Genomic DNA, 20,848 nt, shown 5'->3' with positions numbered 1-20,848 from the left:
TTTTTATTTTTTATTTAAGGGTATTATTAAATTTTTTTTATTAAGATAAAATTATTTTTATTGATTTAGAAAAAAATTAATTTGTAGCGGAGAGAAAAATAAATCAGGCGTTAAATAAATCACGCTTTGGAAATGGGACCGAATAAATGAAGGTGCGAGAGCCAGACGACAGAAAAGTCCCTCTTCTCCTTTGCGGCCTCTACTCGCCGGCGCAGCGGTGGCTGTCTCGCCGGCGTTCTCCTGATCGTCTCAATTCGTCGGATTTTCGGTTCTTTGACTCTACGGCGGAGAGAGGGAAAAGTGAGAAAGCTTCTTTACTATTTGGGGGAAAATGACGAGATTGCAGCTGAACTTGACGACGGCCATGGAGATGGGAGTTACGGCATCCAGCTGGTGGAATGACATCAACGAATCTACTTTTTGGCAGGATCGGATTTTTTACTCTCTCTGTGCTGTATATGCTCTAGTCTCTGCCGTTGCTCTGGTCTCTCTCTCTCTTGCTTCCCTACCTCATTTATCTAAAACTATCTGCTATGCTGTGTTCGAGAGCCTGTTCTTGCTCTGTTTTAAATTGATGTGTTAGAGTGGTAATTGATTGCTAATTGGTAGGTTTGAGTGCGTTTTCTATTCTAGAATTGGTTCTTTTACCTTCCGATGGGTGCCACTGGCTCTGGTTTGTTCAATGAAACTCTAGGAGAATGAAAAATTCATGTTACTTCAAGTATAGTTTGCGTTTTTCAATATTTGATTCCTTTAATTTTTGGGGTTTAAACGCTATCTCGAAGTTCGCAGACCTTTTTTAAGCTTTCAATTGCAAAAATTCGTGTTCACATCAGCAAGAAGGGGGAAGAAAAGTAGACCTGTAGAGTAGAGATTTAGATTTAGATTTTGGGTGTACAGCTCTTAATTTGTGTTTGTGCGTGCAGATTCAATTGATAAGGATCGAACTGAGAGTTCCTGAATATGGCTGGACAACACAGAAAGTTTTCCATCTCATGAACTTCATTGTGAATGGAGGTAATATAAGTAGACTGTTCGACTTTATTTTCAGTGGAGGCATTTGAAGTTTTGATTGATAGTTTCAATTCTTACTCTGTGATTCAGTTCGCGCAATTGTGTTTGGGCTCCACATGCAAGTGTTTCTTTTGCAACCAAAGGTAAACATACTCGTGCAGTGTCTAAACCTTTGATATCATTTGTGATAATTTACCTGAGAAATATCCAAAGCTTTAATGTTATTTGGGATTGGCCTGGACTCGAATTTTCAGTTCTTATTTTTTCCACAGTAGGAAAATCTTGGAACTCAGCTGTTCTACGAGAAAAACGACTGCATAGCTTACTCAAAATATTGCGGATAGTGAAAACTATAGGAGATTATACATCGTTCTTGCAATTTTTGTAGGTTACTTTGAACTTTACCCTATTGTTTGGCCTGTGCCTTCAGTTGTTCTTGAGACACTCGAGAGCTATTTTGTAAACAATTCGACTGGAAACAACTTTTAAAACAAAACAAAACTTAAACAAATTTGTAACACTATTTCCAAATGGCACCTGAGTTTCTTTCTTCTTTTGTGGATTTTTCATAATATTATAAATTTGTCCCTAGTTCTATCTCCTCTGAAAATCTTAAAAAGGTGTCTTGAAGATTAAAGCTTGTATACTGAGGTATGTCAACTAATTTTGAATCAGGTTCTGCTATCGTTATTATTGGAACTCCCTGGTCTACTTTTTTTCTCTACTTACACGCTTCTGGTCCTCTTCTGGGCAGAGATATACCACCAGGCAAGTGTTATTTAACGTTTCGCCATCTATTTTCTTTATCATTTTTTTTTCTTGCAATCAAGGTTGTCTTCTTGTTCTAGTGGCTGAGGTCATTGATATCGCAATCGCTTTGGGCACATTGAGTATTGCTAATTTTTTCGTTGATTGGCTCATCATGAACAGGCTAGAAGTCTGCCAACGGATAAACTCAGAATAGTTTACATTTCAATCAACAGTGTGGTATATCTTATACAGGTATTTTCAACCCCACTTACTCTTGGCTACCCTTGTTCAAAATTCAATCACTAGCCAATTAATAGTTTAAAATCCTTGACTGAATTCAGAATCTTATTTGGAAGGATGAGAGGGAATTCCTGGTATTGGTTGTGTCTTTGTGAAATTCAGCCTTGTTTATATGTATGAAGCAGAGAAATATGTTTCCTGCTACTGGAGGGTTGTAATATAATACTTAAGCTGCTATCCATTTATAAATACTGATTTTCACCATCCTAACGTTGATATCCGTGACTTTCATCCCTCCCGTTCATATGTTATTTTGTTGTAAAGGAAATTGAGGTGATGCTATTGATTAGTAGGACTCTCTGAGATGGCCATCTTAGTTATATTCTCAAAGTGAAATTTTAATTCCCTTCTTGCGTCAATAGATCGTCTTCATCTACATATTCAATTAATTATCATAAGTTTTTTGGTGCATTATTGTTTCTAATGCGAGATCTTGGTCATGATTTATTGTTATTATTATTTTGTCATTGAGGTTCTGATTAACCAAATTCCTGAGGAGAGGTTTTGCTGAACCATGTTATTCTATATGTTGAACTCAACTCAAAGTTAAATAGTAATCTGTGGACAGGTTTGCATTTGGATATACATCGGGGTGGATGACAACAGTGTGGTGGAACTCATTGGAAAAATTTACATTGCAGGTTAGTCTATGTACCCAGTGGAGTCATTTCCAGCCTACAAGAGGCCAAGTTTTGCAGATTGGATCTTCATTTTCGCTTTGTGAAGAAGACAGTTTTATATTACTAATTATTTGTTTCCCTTTCTAACCACTGCTTCCTTATTTCATTGTCCCAGTGGTGTCGTTCATAGCTGCAATAGGCTTCTTGATATATGGTGGAAGGTGAGTATCTCCTTCATGTCTGGTGGATATATCATTCAATGCATCTAGATCTTATAATCTCTGACTACTTGTGCTGACTACTTATTTTGTATGAAATTCTTTAGATTATTTTTCATGCTCAGACGTTTTCCAATTGAATCTAAAGGGAGAAGGAAGAAACTTCATGAGGTTTGTGTCCATTGTTTATTATTCTTGTATCATGTTGTGACCACAAACGCCCTTTTCCTTCTATTATATGGAAAGAGTTTTGTTATTTATCAAAATTTCTATCCTCCATATCTGCGTGCAATATTCTGATAACTGATAGTATGAATTTAATTTATACGAACAAATTATATGGTCAAACTCCATTATTTTTTCTGCGGAAATTTGTCGCTATGATACCATAGTTAAAAGAGGGCAGTAGGTTTAGAAGACTTATTTGGTTTCTGCAACATGTGTATGTTTATACATAATACCCAAGCTTATTCATTCCAATATGTTCCTCCTATATTAAAATTTGACATGAATGAAGATAATAGAAAACGACCAATAAGTTAAGCTCCATCAATCGTCTAAAGTAGGGTCCGTGATGTTATTTTTAGGCTTGTTAGCTGTAACTTTGTGGGTTTTCATGTATATTATGGATCCACGTAATCATGCTTACTGTGCTTTTTAATACTTTTTTGTTTTAAATAAATAATTGCAGGTTGGATCTGTGACCGCCATATGCTTTACCTGCTTCCTCATTCGATGCTTTGTGGTATAGTTCAATCCTTCTGCTGCTAGTAATGAAAGAACCGTCTTCTTTAGGGAATGCTAATTTTAATCATAGGGTGGCCAACATTATGAATGGGTTTCTGACAATACATGGGATTCACCTGATGTTCTTTTTCACTGTTGAGTGCAGGTTGCTTTATCTGCTTTCGACGCTGATGCATCACTCGACGTTTTAGATCACCCCCTCCTGAATTTCATCTACTATTTGGTACGTCACTTCACTTCGGGCATGTTCGTGAGTGGTTTTAGTGAAAATGATTTGTTTATAAGTTATTTATTAAAAACAATTTTCATCCTAAACACGGTCTTGATAGATTTTGAATGATTAACGACATTGTTCAGGCTGACAAAAATGATTTAAATCATTTTCGATTCACTCTCAAACACGTCCTAAACTTGTGCATACAACTTAGTTCTGATTTTGTTAGATTCCTCTTATTTTTGTCTGATACAAACCATTTTGCTGAACTTACAGTTGGTCGAAATTCTGCCTTCAGCATTAGTTCTTTACATATTACGCAAGTTGCCTCCTAAGAGAATATCAGCTCAATACCACCCCATTCGCTAGTTAATATCCATGTTGCATGCAAAACACTTCCCCAACTTGGGGTTGGCTTTTAATTATCTTGGAATTGAGAATCCTTACTGGAAGAAACAAGGCATGAAAGTTGGGTGTAATGTGGCATCTGCTGTTGCATGTGATGCCAGAATAACCAAGCTGTGTTTGCTGCTGGCTGACAGCAATCTGTAACTCTTCTCTTGGTGTTGTCTGATTCGAACAACCCATTCTATTTGGATCTAAATGTGCACAAATTATAGATTTCTGTAAGATTAGTGTTGTGTTTGGATCCGCTTTGTTGTTCTTGTCCTGTAATTTTGTTTACTATTTGAACGGTGGATTGCTAGGTTTTCTTCTCAATCTCACGTATGGTTGACTAAAATAATTCAATTTTATTAAGCTTAGCAACTAAGATAGTCATTTTATTAAGCTAGGGATGAGAATTTTACTTAGTTTTGAGAAAACTAAACGTTAAGTGGACTTATATGCAATGGGTCTTGATCGTATCCTCGTAATAGTTGTACTAAATAAACAATCGAAAGCGATTTGGAAGTAGGTCTCGCCTTTTGGAGTTGCTTCTAGCATGCTCTTTCTTACTCAGTGTGATTCAATCTTTTACCTCGTACTTTCCCATCGTTTAACGAAAAGGGTAAGAGTACGATATCTTTTCCTTTCTTGGTCAATGCACATATACACTTCGTCTGCCTCATCAAGGGAACGTGTACACTTTGCTTGCATGAAAAAATAATAGTTGTACTAAATAAACAATCGAAATCGAATTTGGAAGTAGGTCTCGCCTATTGGAGTTGCTTCTAGCCTGTCTTTCTTACTCCGTGAGATTTAATCTTTTACCTCGTACTTTCCTATCGTCTAACGAAAGGGCTAAAAATGGAAAAAATTAATTGAGGTGATTGGTTGATGGAAAAGGTATGCTAAATAAAAAAATAATTTAATTATATTGTTATTAATTGGTTGATTGAAAGATTCAAATTTTGATAGCTAACTAGAAAAAAACTGAATAAAAGATCCTGTGTGGTCGAAATCATTTGGACATGCATGAGCTCGAATTTTGATTGGCGGATTTTAAAAGAGCTAGTTGATGGACAGAAAAACGCGGGGCCCAAAGTCTAAAAATCGCGGCCTCAACGTCCTTTCGGATAACGTGTCTCAACTTTCGAGAGATATATAATCCCAATAACCCCTTCCCTTTTCGCTTCTCTTTCGCTCGCGGCTTGCCTGCTTCAGACTGCTAGGGTTAGGGTTTCTCCGATATCAACGAGATCCCCAAATTCCCCACATTTAACCAAATTCTTTCGTTGAACCGACGATGCAGCCTGCTCCTGGTGTTGCCCTTCACAACATGCCTCACCAAGCCCCTCAGTACCAGCAACAGCAACCCCCTTACATGATGATGCCGCCTCAAGCCCAGCCTGTCCCTCAGATGTGGCCTCAGCAACCGCAGGCCGTTTCGCCTCAGGGCCAACCGCCTCAACCAGCTAACGCCGATGAGGTCCGTACGCTCTGGATCGGTGACTTGCAGTATTGGATGGACGAAAACTATCTCTTCAATTGCTTTGCTCATACAGGCGAGGTATGTTAAAGAACACCGCATCTCCCCCATTTGAAATCATGCATGTATGATTTATTTTTCTTCTTTGTTAGCGGAAGATGTTGGAGTTTCTTGTATTATTATTTGTGGGAACGTTTGTTATTGCAATGTAATCTTTGTGGATAAGAATTGGATACGATTTTTGTTTTTAATTTCATATATAGAACTAATGAGATTTGTATCCCCAGGTTTCCTCCGTGAAAGTTATTCGGAATAAGCAAACTGGCCAGTCCGAGGGCTATGGCTTTATTGAGTTTTTAACGCGTCCAGCTGCAGAAAGAGTACTTCAAACGTATAATGGTACCCCGATGCCCAATGGGGCACAAAATTTTAGATTGAACTGGGCATCAGCTGGAGAGAAGCGACAGGACGACTCTCCTGATTACACAATTTTTGTAGGGGATTTAGCTGGTGATGTTACTGATTACGTGCTACAAGAGACATTTAGGGCGCGTTATACCTCCCTTAAGGGTGCCAAAGTTGTGATTGATAGGCTCACTGGACGCACTAAAGGTTATGGGTTTGTTAAGTTCGGAGACGAGACGGAGCAAATGCGGGCAATGACTGAGATGAACGGTGTTCTCTGTTCATCCAGGCCCATGCGAATTGGACCTGCCGCTAACAAGAATACTTCTGGCGGTCAGCAATATGCGAAAAGTAAATACCACTCTGCCCCCAAAGGGGAAATTTTCCTTTTATCTTTTTAATGAAAAACAGAAGTTCGATTTTCTATGGATTATATTCTGCACTATTCACTCATTGTATGTTTCCGATTGTGTTTAGAGCTTGGGTCTGCATCTTGCTTTCAATATGTCAAGATGAATTCCAACCTTCTTTATTTTCTGTTGGACTCTTCTCCTCTCCGTTACTTTTATTTTTTAGTTTCCTAGCATTTAAATTTCCCTCTGGTTATACCTTGGAAGATTAGTAGCCTTTCATGCCTTTTCCTTCAGTGTACTTCCAATTCGAACTTTGGTCACTGTAACTACTGTAAAAAAGATTCGTAAACTTATAGAACTCCTCTTTTCTCTAAGCAGGGTGTCAAAAGGCTCTGTCAGCTTGGGGTCCGCTACTGATTTCAGCTGACATGCTTACCCTTTAGTACGTTGTTCCATTTAGGTCAGTTTTTTTCCCGCAAATGTCTTACCCTTTACTTTCTATGTAGCATATTTATGCTACGTTTTTTAATTCACCTTTAGTTCTGCAATGTTGAGTTTTTCCTTTCATTTGCGTAGGTATTTTTTTTCCCTGTCCCTGGCATTTTTCACTATAGCTAACTCCATTAGATTTTTTTTTCCAAGTTTAGGTCACTTAGGTTCTTTAGCTAGATGAATTATCAAAATTTCCAATAACTGGGATAGCAGGCTAGTTTGATTCTGAACTGTCCTTCTACAACAGCTGCAGCAGGCCGCATAGGCTGTGCTTGTTCTTCACCTCCTAGTATTTAGGGTTTATGGGATTTACTGTCCTATGTTTTCATCTCAGTATGTAGTGGTTGGGTTCCATATATGTAGACGAATCCACTACCTACCGAAGAATTTTGATACGTTTCTCGATCTGCATGGGTCCTCATTTCTTATTAGCTTTGCGTTCTGTGTCTTGATACTTTGTATTGATATTGTTTGGAATATTCTCTTCTTATTTCATTGTATTGAACTTATTTATTTTCATTTATACTTTGTATGTGCCTCTTATGTGAATAGGATTCTATTCATTGATCTTCACTGATTTAATAGGTGGCTACCTTAACCTCCTGTAGTGTTTTAGTGGGCAGGATTTTCAATATGGCATAATAGGGTTGCCTTGAGTCAAAAGTTAGGGAGGCTATTTGTGATATTTAGTTCTTTAGGTTGTGAAGCTTTATAATATCCCCTTTTTTTTGTATTACTCTGTATTATTATGTGTGGATTTTTTCTCATCTGCTGTGGGCATAATATGGAATCACTTTATTTCCTATTTTGCATTCATTATGTTCAGTACGCATGTCTTCTTTTCTTTATATTTTGGCCTTCATTTGAATGTTTTTGTAATTTCAATGCTTACATCTCTTGTCAAATAAAAGAAGGCCTATGCTTTTAATGACAGAGGCTTGCGCCTCTGGGTTTCTTCCGCATGTGTGATTTTGAACATGTAAGCCTCAGTGAAAGCTAGGTTTTAGACAAATTAATTAAAGCAATTTTAAGATGTGGGATGTGTTCTACTTCCAATTAAATAATGTTTGTGTTGTTTTTCCATGTATCTTGGTTTTCTATTCATTTGAATTTATTTTGTTTTAGTATTGCATATTTTTATAGCTATTATTCACCATGGTGATGTTTTGATATGACTCCATTAAGTTTACATGTCATAGGAAACAGTGTCTTTTTTTAGGAAAAATGACACTGCTCTGGAATTTCTCAGTTCAATATTTGTTAAAAGGTGTCATTTTAGTTTAATATTTGCAAATGCAGCTTCATACCAGAATCCTCAAGGGACTCAGAATGAGAACGATCCAAATAATACAACTGTGGGTACTTCAGTAATTTTCTATAGCAATATAATCTCATGGACATGTTTGTGAGTTGTTATTTGATCTTGTTCCAGATATTCGTGGGAAATTTGGATTCTAATGTCACAGATGAACACTTGAGACAAGTATTCAGCCAGTACGGAGAGTTGGTGCACGTTAAGATACCTGCAGGCAAGCGATGTGGCTTCGTTCAATTTTCAGACAGGTTGGCATTTTCGAAAACTTTTATGAACCAACCCCCTCCCAAACTCTTGGTGTTTGCTGACAAGTAGTTATTTTGTTTTCCTCAATACCTATTTTAGAAGCTGCGCCGAGGAAGCTTTACGCATGTTGAATGGAACCCAAATTGGTGGACAAAACATTAGACTTTCATGGGGCCGCAGTCCTTCTAACAAGCAGGTAGTAGTATTGTTGTACTTCACTTATTATCAAGGATTGATTTATATTGAAACAAATAGTTATGATCCTGTAATGCAAATTTGCAGCCTCAAGCTGATCCTAATCAGTGGAATGGAGGTGGAGGATACTATGGGTATGGACAAGGGTATGAAAATTATAGCTATGCTCCAGCTGCCCAGGACCCTAACATGTTCTACAGTGGCTATGGCGGTGGGTATGGGAACTACCAGCAACCAGCACCACAGCAGCCGTCGCAGCAACAAGGAGGATACATGTAGATGACGAAGCTGTAATTCTTGTGTCCCGCCTCTGCTCGAACACAAGACCCTTGAACTTCTACTTGGCATTAGTAGAAGATTTTGGGGATGTTACTCATCTATTCTGAACATTCTGTGTATGTGACTCTGATGACATGTTGTCACTTGTGTGTTGTATTTGGTGTTAGAAGGTTTTGCGTGTCGTGTCGTGTTATTTGTTCTATTGTAGGATCATATCTATCCAAGAAGCGAGCTGAATTATCGGATGGTAATTTTCTGAAAAATCCTTGCTGAAAAAGCTCCTACGTGGGTGAAGTGCTGCTACTCCTTTTCTTGTTGGCCTTGCTAATTTCACTTATTCTGCCATCAATTTGTTTGATTTACACTCGTAGTTGCAGTATTCACAGGGCAATTGACAATTTACAATAGACCTAATTTCACTGGTTCTTTTTTTTTTGAAACTTTACATAGACTTGGCTTCCTGTTCCACGACCATTCTCGACTCCATATCAAGGTGGAAAAAGGTAGTCGAGGCAAATGCCTTGCTTGACAAGGAATTTCATTAATAACCGTGGAATAAATAACTACCGATAGAACTTATCCTATATTTATCGGAGTAGTTGTATAGTTGTACTTATCATTTTTTTAGGGTCAATATCAGTAATTTCGTTCATCCAATAATTTTAGGGTCATTATCAGCAATACGTTGTCTAACGATTTTAGGGTCATTATCAGCAATACGTTGTCTAACGATTTTAGGGTCAATATTAGCAATGCAGTTCATCGAATTATAGAGCTATGACACAATCGAATCCGAACAACTATTTGTTCTCTCTATACTCGAATTCGGACATCCTTATCGAACTATGTAAAGCCTCATATTGGACATCCTTGGAATAAGTCAGCTTATGATATTAAATTATTACTCGCCAGCTGAAAATAGAAGGAAAATATAGGAAGAAAAAAAAAAAAAACTAAATATTCCCGTGCGGTCGGTACCATCTTGACTTCCGTAAGCTCGCTTTTTGATTGGTTGGATTGGCGAGTCAATACGATCCAGACCTCTTCCTTTTGTTTTGTTTTATTTTATTTTATTTCTTTCCTTTTAAAACGATAATTCTAATTCTTCCCGCGACCGCTTCTTCTTTTACCTTTTCATTTCGCCTGCTTTCGAGTTCTAGGGTTAGGGTTTCTCTCTGTTCAGGCGAAGCACCCAAGCTCTCTTCCTTCTTTCGGCTTTTCTGTACAATAACGAGATCTTGTTCCGATTCGCCGAAACGATGCAGCCTGTACCTGGTGTTGCGCCTCACAGTATGCCTCACCAAGCCCCTCAGTATCAGCAACAGCAACCTCCTTACATGATGATGCCTCCTCAGCCGCCTCAAGTGCAGCCTGCCCCTCAGATGTGGCCTCAGCAGCCGCAGGCTTCTTCGCCTCAGGGCCAACCATCTCAACCAGCCAACGCCGATGAGGTTCGTACGCTCTGGATCGGAGACTTGCAATACTGGATGGATGAGAACTATATTTTTAATTGCTTGGCTCATACAGGCGAGGTACGTTGAAGAACGTCAACCTTTTTGAGGTCATGTCTGGATATGTATTTGTTTTCGTATTTGATAGTGGATAATGTTGGAGTTTTAGGATTATTTGTTGTATTCTATCAAGATTTGAACGAACACATGTTATTACAATGTGATCATGGTGGATAAGAAGTGGTTACAATTTTTTTTTTTTAAATTTAGTTCTTGCATGAATTAAGGAGGTTTATTTTATATCCTCAGATTTCATCCGTGAAAGTCATTCGGAACAAGCAAACCGGCCAGTCTGAGGGTTACGGCTTCATTGAATTTTTGACGCGTCCAGCTGCAGAGAGAGTACTTCAAGCCTATAACGGTACCCCGATGCCCAATGGGGCACAAAATTTTAGATTGAACTGGGCATCAGCTGGGGAGAAGCGACAGGACGATTCTCCTGATTACACAATTTTTGTAGGGGATTTAGCTGGTGATGTTACTGATTATGTGTTACAAGAGACGTTTAGGGCACGTTTTACCTCCGTTAAGAGTGCCAAAGTTGTGATTGATAGGATCACTGGACGCACTAAAGGTTATGGGTTTGTAAAGTTTGGAGACGAGAATGAACAAATGCGGGCGATGACTGAGATGAATGGTGTCCTCTGTTCAACCAGGCCCATGCGAATTGGACCTGCTGCTAACAAGAACACTTCTGGGAGTCAGCAATATGCCAAAAGTAATTACCACTCTCCCTCCAAAGGGGAAAAACGGAACTTCAAATTTTCTGTTGAATATATTCTCCATCATTAATTTGTTGTATGTATGCGGTTATGTTTATAGTTTTGGCATGCATTTTGCTTTCACTAAGCCCAGATGAAGTCCGACCTTTATTTTCTGTTTGGATCTAGCTCCTCTCGGATACTTTTAGTTTTAGTTACAAGTATTTAAATTTTCCCGTCATACCTTGGAAGTTAGTAGCCTTTCATGCCTCTTCCTTCAGTGTACTTCCAATTCGAACTTTGGTCACTATAACTACTTTAAAGAGATTCATAAACTTATAAAACTCATCTTCTCTTTAAGCAGGGTGTCAAAAGGCTCTGTCAGCTTGGGGTCTGCTACCGATTTCAGCTGACATGCTTACCCTTTAGTACGTTGTTCCATTTAGGTCAGTTTTTTTCCGCAAATGTCTTACCTCTTACATTTTTGTGGCATATATATGCTACATGTTTTTTAGAATTCACCTTCAGTTCTGCAACGTTTAGTTTTTCCTTTCATTTGCATGGAGTAGTTTTTTTCTCTCCCTGGCATATCAGTCTAATTCCATTAGAGTTTTTTTTGAAGCTTATGCCACTTAGGTTCTTTAGGTAGATGAAATATTGCAATTTCCAATAACTGGGATAGCAGGGTAGTTTGATTCTGTACTTCCTTTATACAACAGCTATAGCAGGACACCTAGGTTGTGCTTGTCCTTCACCCCCTAATATTTAGGGTTTACAGGATTTACGTTCCTACGTTTTCTTCTCAGTGTTAGATGATCATATCCTGTTTATGCAAACGAAACCCTTACCTAGGCATGATAGAATTTTGGCACGTTTCTAGTTTTACTCTGTTCTTATTTCTTACAGGTATTTCTATTTTGTAGCTCAGTATTCCGTACTGTCATTCCTTTGGACTAATCTATTCTTCTTTAACGTTTTGGTTACATGGGGGTATAATACGTATGTGCCCCTTTTGTAATATTATTGTATCAATTGTGTCTTGCTGATGTAACGGTTGGCTACTTTCATCTTTCCTAATTTTTGTTTTAAGCTTGGCCAAGTTTAATCTGAATTTTCAATATGGAATAATATATTGCTTGAATCATAAGTTAGGCAGGCTATTTGTATAGTGTGGTATTTTAGGATGTGATGTTTTGTAATATGTCTTTTTGAATTATTCTTGTGTTATTCTGTGGATTTTTTCTCATCCGATAGGGTATTCAATCACTGACATACACCCATTTTACAATCTATGTTTGGTACGCATGTGCTATCTATTTTATATAATGGCCTTCATTTCATCAATGCTTTATCTTCGTTTGATCAATTTATTTTTTTCCACAGATTTCGTCTTTGTTTTTATTTTTATTTTCTCTAGTCATTCTTTATTTCCTCAACTTTTGAACTGTTTTTAGTTCAATTTTATAAGAAAATTCATGTTCGTTTAATTTTTGCGTATGCAGCTTCATACCAGAATCCTCAAGGGGCTCAAGATGAGAATGATCCAAATAATACAACTGTGGGTACTTTACTATTTTTCTTTTGCCATGCAATTTTATTTTCATTTTTTAATTTCTTAATTTGCTATCTTGCAGCTATTTGTGGGGAATTTGGATTCTAATATCACAGACGATATCTTGAGACAAGTTTTTGGTCAGTATGGCGAATTGGTGCATGTAAAGATACCTGTAGGAAAACGATGCGGTTTTGTGCAATTTTCCGACAGGTAAGTAATTTTAAAGATGTAAGCAAACATCTTAATCTCCCATGAATTGGTCATGACACGTTCAATGGTTATTTTGATTGTGTGGTATGTTAGAAACTGTGCTGAGGAAGCATTACGTATGTTGAATGGATCACAAATTGGTGGGCAGAACATTAGACTTTCATGGGGACGTAGTTCTTCAAATAAACAGGTAATAAATAGTTCTTTCAGATGACTTTCATGGGGACGTAATCCTTCAAATAAACGTCCAAAGATGGTTTTTTATTATAGTTCTTTCAGAATAAGTTGTTTTGTTTCCTCTCCTTTTAGCCTCAGGCGGATCCCAACCAATGGAACGGAGGCAGCTATCACGGATATGGGCAAGGATACGAAAACTATAGCTATGCGCCAGCCCCGCAGGACCCTAATATGTTCTACGGTGGCTATGGCGGCTATGGTAGTTACCAGCAGCAGCCACCACCACAGCAACCGCAGCAACAGCAAGGAGGGTACATGTAGATTTGATGTTTTGTTCTCTGCCCTGCCCTCCCCCTGTTATGTGATTTTGGTTAAAATTTTTGAAAACGCTATTTCAACCTTCTCATCCACAGTAACTCTCTTCCTTCCTGTTCTCTATTCTACCATAACTCTTTGATGACATTAAAAAAAAAAACCCTTTTCCCCTTTCTCTTTATTATGTTTGATTGTGTACTTCGTGTGTATCTTTTTAAGAAGAGCAAGTGAGCTACTGATTTACATACTGGCAAGTAGATTATCAATGAATGTAGCTTGAATATGAAGTTTCACTTCTAGCGACTGTATGTATGTCTGCTGTGGGTTTGCCTTTGTTTTACCGTCTTTTTAGTACTTCTTGAAGGGTGCAGCACGAGTACTTTCATTTGGTCTCGTGACGCCTTTGGCTGAGAAATTTGTAGAAGATCAAGAGTTGGGCGATTTCATCGTCTCTTTGATTAGGTCAACCTTCTTTCTCTTGGAAGTTTTAACAGCTTATTTTCATATGGTCTCCTCGTGTTGGGACATTATCTATCATCTTGTTGAACTTTATTTGAATTTAGAGCATTATTGTGACATTAATGGTTAGTTCAAGGTTATTTCTGACATGCTTTTTAATGATTATTAGTTCCATCCTTTGAACAATATTTAATGCTGATTATTGAATAATTCTTATTGATCATAACAAAAGTTCGACTAGTATTTGGAAAAAATTGCTTGAATGGATATTCATGAAAATGTATCCTTTGAAATTTCTGGTTTTAATTATCAAGGACACAAAATTTAAAGCAAAATGTTATACCCTTAAAAAATGTTTTTAATTTTTTTAAAAAGCTTCAAGAACTTTTTTTTTTTTTTTAATATTAAAAAAATACGTTTTCTCTTAAATAGGTATAAAAAATTGATGGAAATAATACATGAAAGGTCGGTATATTGTTTTTGTCTATATATATGTATATATAGAAAGTAGAAATAATTCAAAAAATTTTAAAATTTTTAAAATTACCTTTAAAATTTCATGAATAATTTTAAATATAGAATTAATGAAATGTTTTTAAGTTGTTATATATTTGAAAAAGTATTAAAAGTTGAGTATTTTTAAAATAAATTATTATTATTATTATTATTATTATTATTTTTTTTTTTTTTGAGGTAAAATACAAAATTTATGTTTATGTTTTTCCCCCATTTTCGTTTGGGTTAGGATGTCCCATCGCCTCTTCGAAGCTCGTGTCGCCCACATGACCATCGCTGCCAATCTGATGCTTGTCGAAGATGTATAAGGACACCAAAATTATGGCCACAAAACAACGCTGTTTTTCCTCCTAACCCATCTCTCAAGAATCGCCATCTTTCATCCATGGCTTCTCTGCTAGCTAATGGAATTTCACGGTTTCCTCACCAACCCACTCGGGAATTACAAAAAGACCTAATCCCCAAGCTGCACAATCCCCGAATCTCTAACTTGAAGATTTTGAAGCCCAAACCCTTCAGGGTCCGAGCAGATGTCGGATACGATCCCAAAACTGCCAACTCCGGTCCGATTTCTACAGGTAAGCCCTCGCCGTCATCTACTAGTACCGATGAGAAAATTCAGGATATTCTTCGTAACCGCGATTACGATAAGAAATTTGGATTCACTATGGATATCGATTCGTTTTCAATTCCGAAAGGGCTTTCCAAGGAAACAATTCGATTGATTTCTTCCCTAAAAGAAGAACCCGATTGGATGCTTGAGTTTCGTTTGAATGCTTTTGAGAAATTCCTAAAGATGAAAGAACCCAAATGGTCTGATAATCGATACCCACCAATTGATTTTCAAGATGTATGTTATTATTCTGCCCCTAAGAAGAAACCCACTTTGAATAGCCTTGAGGAGGCAGACCCAGAGCTGCTTATGTATTTTGATAGGCTTGGGGTTCCATTAAATGAACGAAATCGCTTAGCTAATGTTGCTGTTGATGCTGTTCTTGATAGTGTTTCAATTGCTACTACTCATAGGAAGACGCTAGAAAAGGCTGGTGTTATTTTCTGTTCGATATCTGAGGCTATTAGGGAATATCCTGATTTAGTTAGAAAGTACTTGGGGAGAGTTGTGCCTAGCGAGGACAACTTTTATGCTGCATTGAACTCGGCCGTGTTTAGCGATGGATCGTTTTGTTATATACCTAAGGACACGAAGTGTCCGATGCAGATATCGACGTATTTCCGAATCAATGCTTTGGAAACTGGACAATTTGAGAGAACTTTGATTGTTGCTGATGATAGGAGTTTTGTAGAGTATTTGGAGGGATGTACAGCACCTTCCTATGACAGGAATCAGCTTCATGCTGCGGTGGTTGAGTTGTATTGTGCTGAAGGTGCAGAGATAAAGTACTCCACGGTTCAGAACTGGTATGCTGGTGATGAAGAAGGAAAAGGAGGGGTGTATAATTTTGTAACGAAGCGTGGACTTTGTGCTGGGGACCGTTCTAAGATTTCTTGGACACAAGTTGAAACTGGTTCGGCCATTACTTGGAAGTATCCCAGTGTTGTTTTGGAGGGAGACGATACTGTCGGTGAGTTCTATTCGGTAGCGCTGACTAATAACTATCAGCAGGCAGACACTGGTACGAAGATGATACATAAAGGAAAGAACACACGGAGTAGAATTATCTCGAAGGGTATTTCTGCTGGAAACTCGAGGAACTGTTATCGGGGGCTTGTTCAGGTTCAATCCAAAGCAGACAATGCTAAGAACTCATCGCAATGTGATTCAATGCTCATTGGTGATAATGCTGCGGCCAACACTTATCCATACATCCAGGTAATATTCTTTGATGGAATGATTTGTTTGTTTACAATTATGGCTAGATAATTGAAAGTAGATGGTTACCTATCTTCTATCTTCGGTCGGTTTGCATGTGGTAATGTAACAGCTCAAGCCCACCGCTAGCATATATTGTCCTCTTTGGGCTTTCCCTTTCGGCTTCTCCTCAAAGTTTTTAGAATGCGTCTCTTAGGGAGAGGTTTCCACACTCTTAAGTCTTTGTTCTCCTCCCAAACCGATGTGGGATCTCACAATCCACCCTCATTCAGGGTCCAGCATCCTCGCTGGTACTCATTCCCTTTCCCAATCCATGTAGGACCCCCCCAACCCACCCCCTTCAAGGTCCAACGTCCTTGCTGGCACACCGCCTCATGTCCACCCCTCTTTAGAGCTCAGCCTACTCGTTGGCACATCGTCCGGTGTCTGACTCTGATACCATTTGTAACAGCTCAAACCTACCGCTAGCAGATACGGTCCTCTTTGAGCTTTCCTTTTCGGATTTTCCCTCGAGGTTTTTAAAATGCGTGGGAGCGGTTTCCACACCCTTATAAAAAATTATTCATTCTCCTCTCCAACCGACGTGGGATCTCACATCGCTAGGCCTACTCTACTGGCATAATGCTACTGGTACTCAACAAGTAACTATTTATCATTGTATAAACGATGTTTTTATTATTATTTTTATGGGAGAACAATTTGAAAGTAATAATAAGGCTTCTCTGAAATTTCTCCAGAAAATGAAAATCTTATCATGCATGCACTGCCATCTTTATCGATCAAGGGCTCCTTTAAATTTCAAGACTTCAAAGTTTGACACCAAAGGGGCATCTTTAACTCTTTTTCAATACATCCTTGCCACTTGCCAGTTCTAAATAAATGCCGTAGTTAGATTCTGGACTGTGTTTGGTGTGGGCCTGTTGTGGGGGTGGGGGAAACATTAGAATTCAATGAAATAATTGGTAATAGATTGTAACTATCCAAACCCACCGCTAGTAGATATTGTCTACTTTGGCTCGTTACGTATCGTTGTCAGCCTCACGGTTTTAAAACGCGTCTACTAGGGAGAGGTTTCCACACCCATATAAGGAATGCTTCGTTCCCCTCTCCGGTCAATGTGAGATCTCACAATCCACCCCCTTTGGGAGACTTATGTCCTCGCTAGCACGCTGCCCAGTGTCTAGCTCTAATACCATTTGTAACCGCCCAAACCCACCACAAGTAGATATTGTCCGCTTTGACCCATTACGTATCGCTGTCAGCTTCGTGGTTTTAAAACGCGTCTACTAGGGAGAGGTTTCCACACCCTTATAAGGAATGATTCGTTCCCTCTCCAACCAATGTGGGATCTTACATAGATATAGCTAGTAGAGAAAGAGGGGGAAAATGTCAAAATAGCTAATTCAATGGAGGGGAGTAATGGCATCATATCTCGATTTTGACTTCTACAATCGGGAAACGACCATAGGTTGGTCTAGAGGAAGTTCTAGCTTCAATCCATAGTGGAAACTATTTAGGATTTCTAGCATTTTACTTTGCTCTAATGTCACGTTTTCTAACGTCATAGTGACAACTATTTCGGATAGTACTTCACTTGTTTTCCGATCTTGAAGAACACGTGTAGGGATTAAGCCAAGACCTGTCTGGAAGATGAGATACTTGGGAAGTCAGGTTTCTTTTTCTTCAAGGATTTCACCACTAATCTACGTTTTGTATTCGAACAGGTGAAGAATCCCTCAGCTCGCATCGAACACGAAGCCAGTACCTCCAAGATCGGTGAAGACCAGTTGTTTTATTTTCAGCAGAGAGGAATAGACTACGAGAAGGCTATGGCTGCCATGATATCCGGGTTCTGTCGTGACGTCTTCAACGAGCTGCCTGATGAGTTTGGTGCTGAGGTGAACCAACTCATGAGCTTGAAACTTGAAGGATCAGTGGGTTAAGGCGGAAACTGGTAAATATTTAAAGGTTTGATCATCCTAAATCATTTAGATCTTCGTGCTTGGACTAAATACTACTCTCTATTAGGAACATGAACAGAATGTAAATAGTTTTGAATGTTCAATCAACTTGTAGATCATGATCTCGCAGACAAACTTGCTGTTCATACATAAAAATTTTCACTTATTAATATCTGTTCGTGTGTCCCATCGTTTCACTGGTTAATTGGATTTCTATGCTTAAATAAGTCTTGATTGTTTGCCTGATAGCATAACTTACTGAAAAGTCCACTTAGAACTCGAATGCTTTTCTTTCGTATTTATCTGAGATCATAAACAGAGTAGAAATTTTTGCATCCAAACAATTCTGGGTTTAAATCTTCTAGTGAGATTTCATGTCGGTTGGAGAGGGAAAAACATTCCTTATAAGGGTGTGGAAACCTCTCCCTTAAAATTGGACAATATCTGTTAGCGGTGGGTTTGAACTGTTATAAATGGTATCAGAGCTAGTCATTGAGTGGTGTGTCAGCGAGGGCGTTGGACACCCAAGGGGGGTGGATTGTGAGATCTCACATCAGTTGAAGAGGGGAAAGCATTCCTTTTAAGGGTGTGGAAGCCTCTCCCTAAAAAACGAGACAATATATACTAGCAGTAGGTTTGTGCTGTTACAAATGATATTAGAGATAGACACCAAGCGGTATGCTAGCGCAGACGTTGGGCACCCAAGAGGGATGGATTGTGAGATCTCTCATCGGTTGGAGAGAGAAAAGCATTCCTTTTTAAGAGTGTGGAAACTCCTCCCTAAAAAACGGGACAATATATGCTAGCAGTGGGCTTGAGCTTTTACAAATGGTATCTGAGACAAACACCGAGCGGTGTGCCAGCAAGGACGTTGGGCACCCAAGAGGGGTGGATCCCACATCAGTTGGAGAGGGGAAAACATTCTCTACAAGGGTATAAGGGTGTAGAAACCTCTCTCTAACAGACGCAATAGGGTAACTGGTCAAACGGACAATATCTGCTAGCTAGCGTGGACCCTTCCAAATCTTGTCCTAACTGTCATTGCAAACATCAACATCCTCCAAAGTCAATGCCTGCTGAAGAACATCTCGAGCCATTAGACACTAAAACATCAAGCAGACATCATCATTTACTTTGCTTGTTGATTTTGAAGAAGAAAGCAAATACAGAATAAAACAGAGCCCAAGAGTTGGAACAGGACGTTGAAAGTTCAAACAACTGTTCCTTGTGAGCTTATTCATAACCATTCATTACGGAAAAAGTAAAGGATATTAATGAATGAGGATCATATGCTCCTCCCCGTTGAACATTGGCGTATAAAGTAAATGAAGAATACGAATATGAAGAACGGGTCGAATGAGAAAGTTCATCTTTATAGGTCGTCAAGATTCAAACCTATGGTCGGCTTGCCTCCAACCTACTCAGTTGGGTGGCCGGGTTAGCACCCTCGTTGCTTTGTTATACGTCCAAACCTTTCAATAATTGGAAATAGAACTGAGACTAGATGCAATCGAAGGAAATGAGATATAGATCCACTAGAGGCACGGTTAAGTAGGGTCTTTCATCTTCACCCCCACATCTCTACTAGGTTAGAACCTCATTTTCTCGAACCTATACCTCTAAATAAACAAACCATTGTAAAGACAAACGACCAAAGCAAAGTCTATGGGACTTGAAAGTGACCCAAATGGAGCTAATAATGGAATCGTTCAGCTATGGGCACAATAATTCTATTGACCATTCATCTACCGGGAAGCTGACTCTTGAAGAAACGTTTAGGCATAGCCAAGGTCTTTGGCTGCTCTTCACACGTTGGATCTCTTGACTTTGCATCTCGCCAACTGGTGACCTACGCAACTAATTAAATAATGCCACATGGATCCAAGAAATAGGCTCATTGTTCATTCGGATGGCCTTAGGTTTATTATACGTTTATTTTCAATTCTAAACGATAGGTTATATGCAATAATGCAATAATTTATGTTGCATAAAGTATGATACTTCGGATTAAAATAGCAAAGATTCATACTCAGACGGCATTAAAATATTTTCATTTTCTAATATTTCATGGAAGTTGAACCTTATTTAATACAATAAATTCTTAGAACCCTTCTAAGATGTCATGTCATAATAAGTCAACTACAAACCATTTGAAAACGATTTGAAAGGATTAAGGAAAACAACGTTGTAAGAAGGTTTGAAAGTCATTATATGACTATAAGTAAAGAAAGAAACATCCAAGTTTAAATATCATATAACTCGGGTATGAAGAATTGACAACTAGTCGCATCTCCCTACAATACATTTTGGGGCACTTTAGCCCTAGCAAGTGTAGACATGATTTTGGTGACCGGTTATACACCCTCTTATTGAAACAACATGAAATAGTAAAGGCTTATCTAAGATGAAAGCATGTAGAAAGGGTTTGGAATAGGTATGGCGTCATGGACAACACGCGCTGGACAAGTATGACCAAGATATCTGACATGCGGCCATATGCAACACTCCTTCGACAAGCATAATTGTGACCCAAAACATGCACGAAAAGGTTACCTTGTCTCCATCCACGCTTATCCAACGGCTAGAAAGCTATC

General features: G+C 38.5%; 4 protein-coding genes across 7 annotated transcripts; all 4 read left to right on the top strand.

Annotated features, from left to right (window-relative positions):
• Positions 1-129: 129 nt before the first annotated feature.
• On the top strand, positions 130-4,583 carry LOC111456965 (tobamovirus multiplication protein 1-like). The gene is made up of 11 exons (XM_023099051.1): positions 130-484; positions 927-1,017; positions 1,105-1,157; positions 1,690-1,782; positions 1,945-2,016; positions 2,633-2,705; positions 2,860-2,905; positions 3,010-3,073; positions 3,594-3,647; positions 3,795-3,872; positions 4,140-4,583. The coding sequence occupies exons 1-11, from the start codon at positions 332-334 to the stop codon at positions 4,230-4,232; spliced, it is 870 nt and encodes a 289-aa protein (XP_022954819.1). The 5' UTR covers positions 130-331; the 3' UTR covers positions 4,233-4,583.
• Positions 4,584-5,429: 846 nt separating this feature from the next.
• On the top strand, positions 5,430-9,341 carry LOC111456823 (polyadenylate-binding protein RBP45-like). 2 transcript variants are annotated; one of them, XM_023098839.1, is made up of 6 exons: positions 5,430-5,814; positions 6,021-6,489; positions 8,283-8,338; positions 8,416-8,546; positions 8,644-8,743; positions 8,827-9,341. In XM_023098839.1, exons 1-6 carry the CDS (start codon positions 5,551-5,553, stop codon positions 9,016-9,018), a joined length of 1,212 nt encoding a protein of 403 aa, XP_022954607.1. In that variant the 5' UTR covers positions 5,430-5,550; the 3' UTR covers positions 9,019-9,341. The 2 variants fall into 2 exon arrangements, with proteins under 2 accessions (XP_022954607.1, XP_022954608.1); XM_023098840.1 differs by having other exon boundaries at positions 5,551-5,814; positions 8,644-8,740.
• A 779-nt stretch (positions 9,342-10,120) lies between these two features.
• Positions 10,121-13,786, top strand: LOC111456822 (polyadenylate-binding protein RBP45-like). 3 transcript variants are annotated; one of them, XM_023098836.1, is made up of 6 exons: positions 10,123-10,550; positions 10,779-11,247; positions 12,733-12,788; positions 12,865-12,995; positions 13,089-13,185; positions 13,305-13,786. In XM_023098836.1, the coding sequence occupies exons 1-6, from the start codon at positions 10,278-10,280 to the stop codon at positions 13,491-13,493; spliced, it is 1,215 nt and encodes a 404-aa protein (XP_022954604.1). In that variant the 5' UTR covers positions 10,123-10,277; the 3' UTR covers positions 13,494-13,786. The 3 variants fall into 3 exon arrangements, 2 of the variants coding, with proteins under 2 accessions (XP_022954605.1, XP_022954604.1); XR_002712825.1 differs by lacking the exons at positions 13,089-13,185; positions 13,305-13,786 and adding an exon at positions 11,595-11,676 and having other exon boundaries at positions 10,121-10,550; positions 12,865-12,932; XM_023098837.1 differs by lacking the exons at positions 13,089-13,185; positions 13,305-13,786 and having other exon boundaries at positions 10,122-10,550; positions 12,865-12,999.
• A 920-nt stretch (positions 13,787-14,706) lies between these two features.
• LOC111457040 (UPF0051 protein ABCI8, chloroplastic-like) lies at positions 14,707-18,441 on the top strand. Its single transcript, XM_023099161.1, has 2 exons — positions 14,707-16,293; positions 18,018-18,441. The coding sequence occupies exons 1-2, from the start codon at positions 14,848-14,850 to the stop codon at positions 18,234-18,236; spliced, it is 1,665 nt and encodes a 554-aa protein (XP_022954929.1). The 5' UTR covers positions 14,707-14,847; the 3' UTR covers positions 18,237-18,441.
• The last annotated feature ends 2,407 nt before the right edge of the window (positions 18,442-20,848 follow it).

Source organism: Cucurbita moschata, unplaced genomic scaffold (assembly GCF_002738365.1).
Source record: "Cucurbita moschata cultivar Rifu unplaced genomic scaffold, Cmos_1.0 Cmo_Scf00019, whole genome shotgun sequence".
NCBI classification, from domain to species: domain Eukaryota; kingdom Viridiplantae; phylum Streptophyta; class Magnoliopsida; order Cucurbitales; family Cucurbitaceae; genus Cucurbita; species Cucurbita moschata.
The sequence above is the reverse complement of the archived record's forward strand: the minus strand, read 5'-3'. Positions and strand labels throughout refer to the sequence as shown.

Excerpts from the sequence above, each read along its gene's own strand:
- LOC111456965 (XM_023099051.1), top strand. The coding sequence starts at position 332 with ATGACGAGATTGCAGCTGAACTTGACGACGGCCATGGAGATGGGAGTT. Across the intron at positions 2,906-3,009 it reads TTCTTGATATATGGTGGAAG|ATTATTTTTCATGCTCAGAC; the intron begins GTGAGTATCTCC and ends GAAATTCTTTAG. Across the intron at positions 3,873-4,139 it reads TGAATTTCATCTACTATTTG|TTGGTCGAAATTCTGCCTTC; the intron begins GTACGTCACTTC and ends CTGAACTTACAG.
- LOC111457040 (XM_023099161.1), top strand. The coding sequence starts at position 14,848 with ATGGCTTCTCTGCTAGCTAATGGAATTTCACGGTTTCCTCACCAACCC. Across the intron at positions 16,294-18,017 it reads ACACTTATCCATACATCCAG|GTGAAGAATCCCTCAGCTCG; the intron begins GTAATATTCTTT and ends GTATTCGAACAG.
- LOC111456823 (XM_023098839.1), top strand. The coding sequence starts at position 5,551 with ATGCAGCCTGCTCCTGGTGTTGCCCTTCACAACATGCCTCACCAAGCC. Across the intron at positions 5,815-6,020 it reads GCTTTGCTCATACAGGCGAG|GTTTCCTCCGTGAAAGTTAT; the intron begins GTATGTTAAAGA and ends TTGTATCCCCAG. Across the intron at positions 8,339-8,415 it reads ACGATCCAAATAATACAACT|ATATTCGTGGGAAATTTGGA; the intron begins GTGGGTACTTCA and ends ATCTTGTTCCAG.
- LOC111456822 (XM_023098836.1), top strand. The coding sequence starts at position 10,278 with ATGCAGCCTGTACCTGGTGTTGCGCCTCACAGTATGCCTCACCAAGCC. Across the intron at positions 12,789-12,864 it reads ATGATCCAAATAATACAACT|CTATTTGTGGGGAATTTGGA; the intron begins GTGGGTACTTTA and ends GCTATCTTGCAG. Across the intron at positions 13,186-13,304 it reads GTAGTTCTTCAAATAAACAG|CCTCAGGCGGATCCCAACCA; the intron begins GTAATAAATAGT and ends CTCTCCTTTTAG.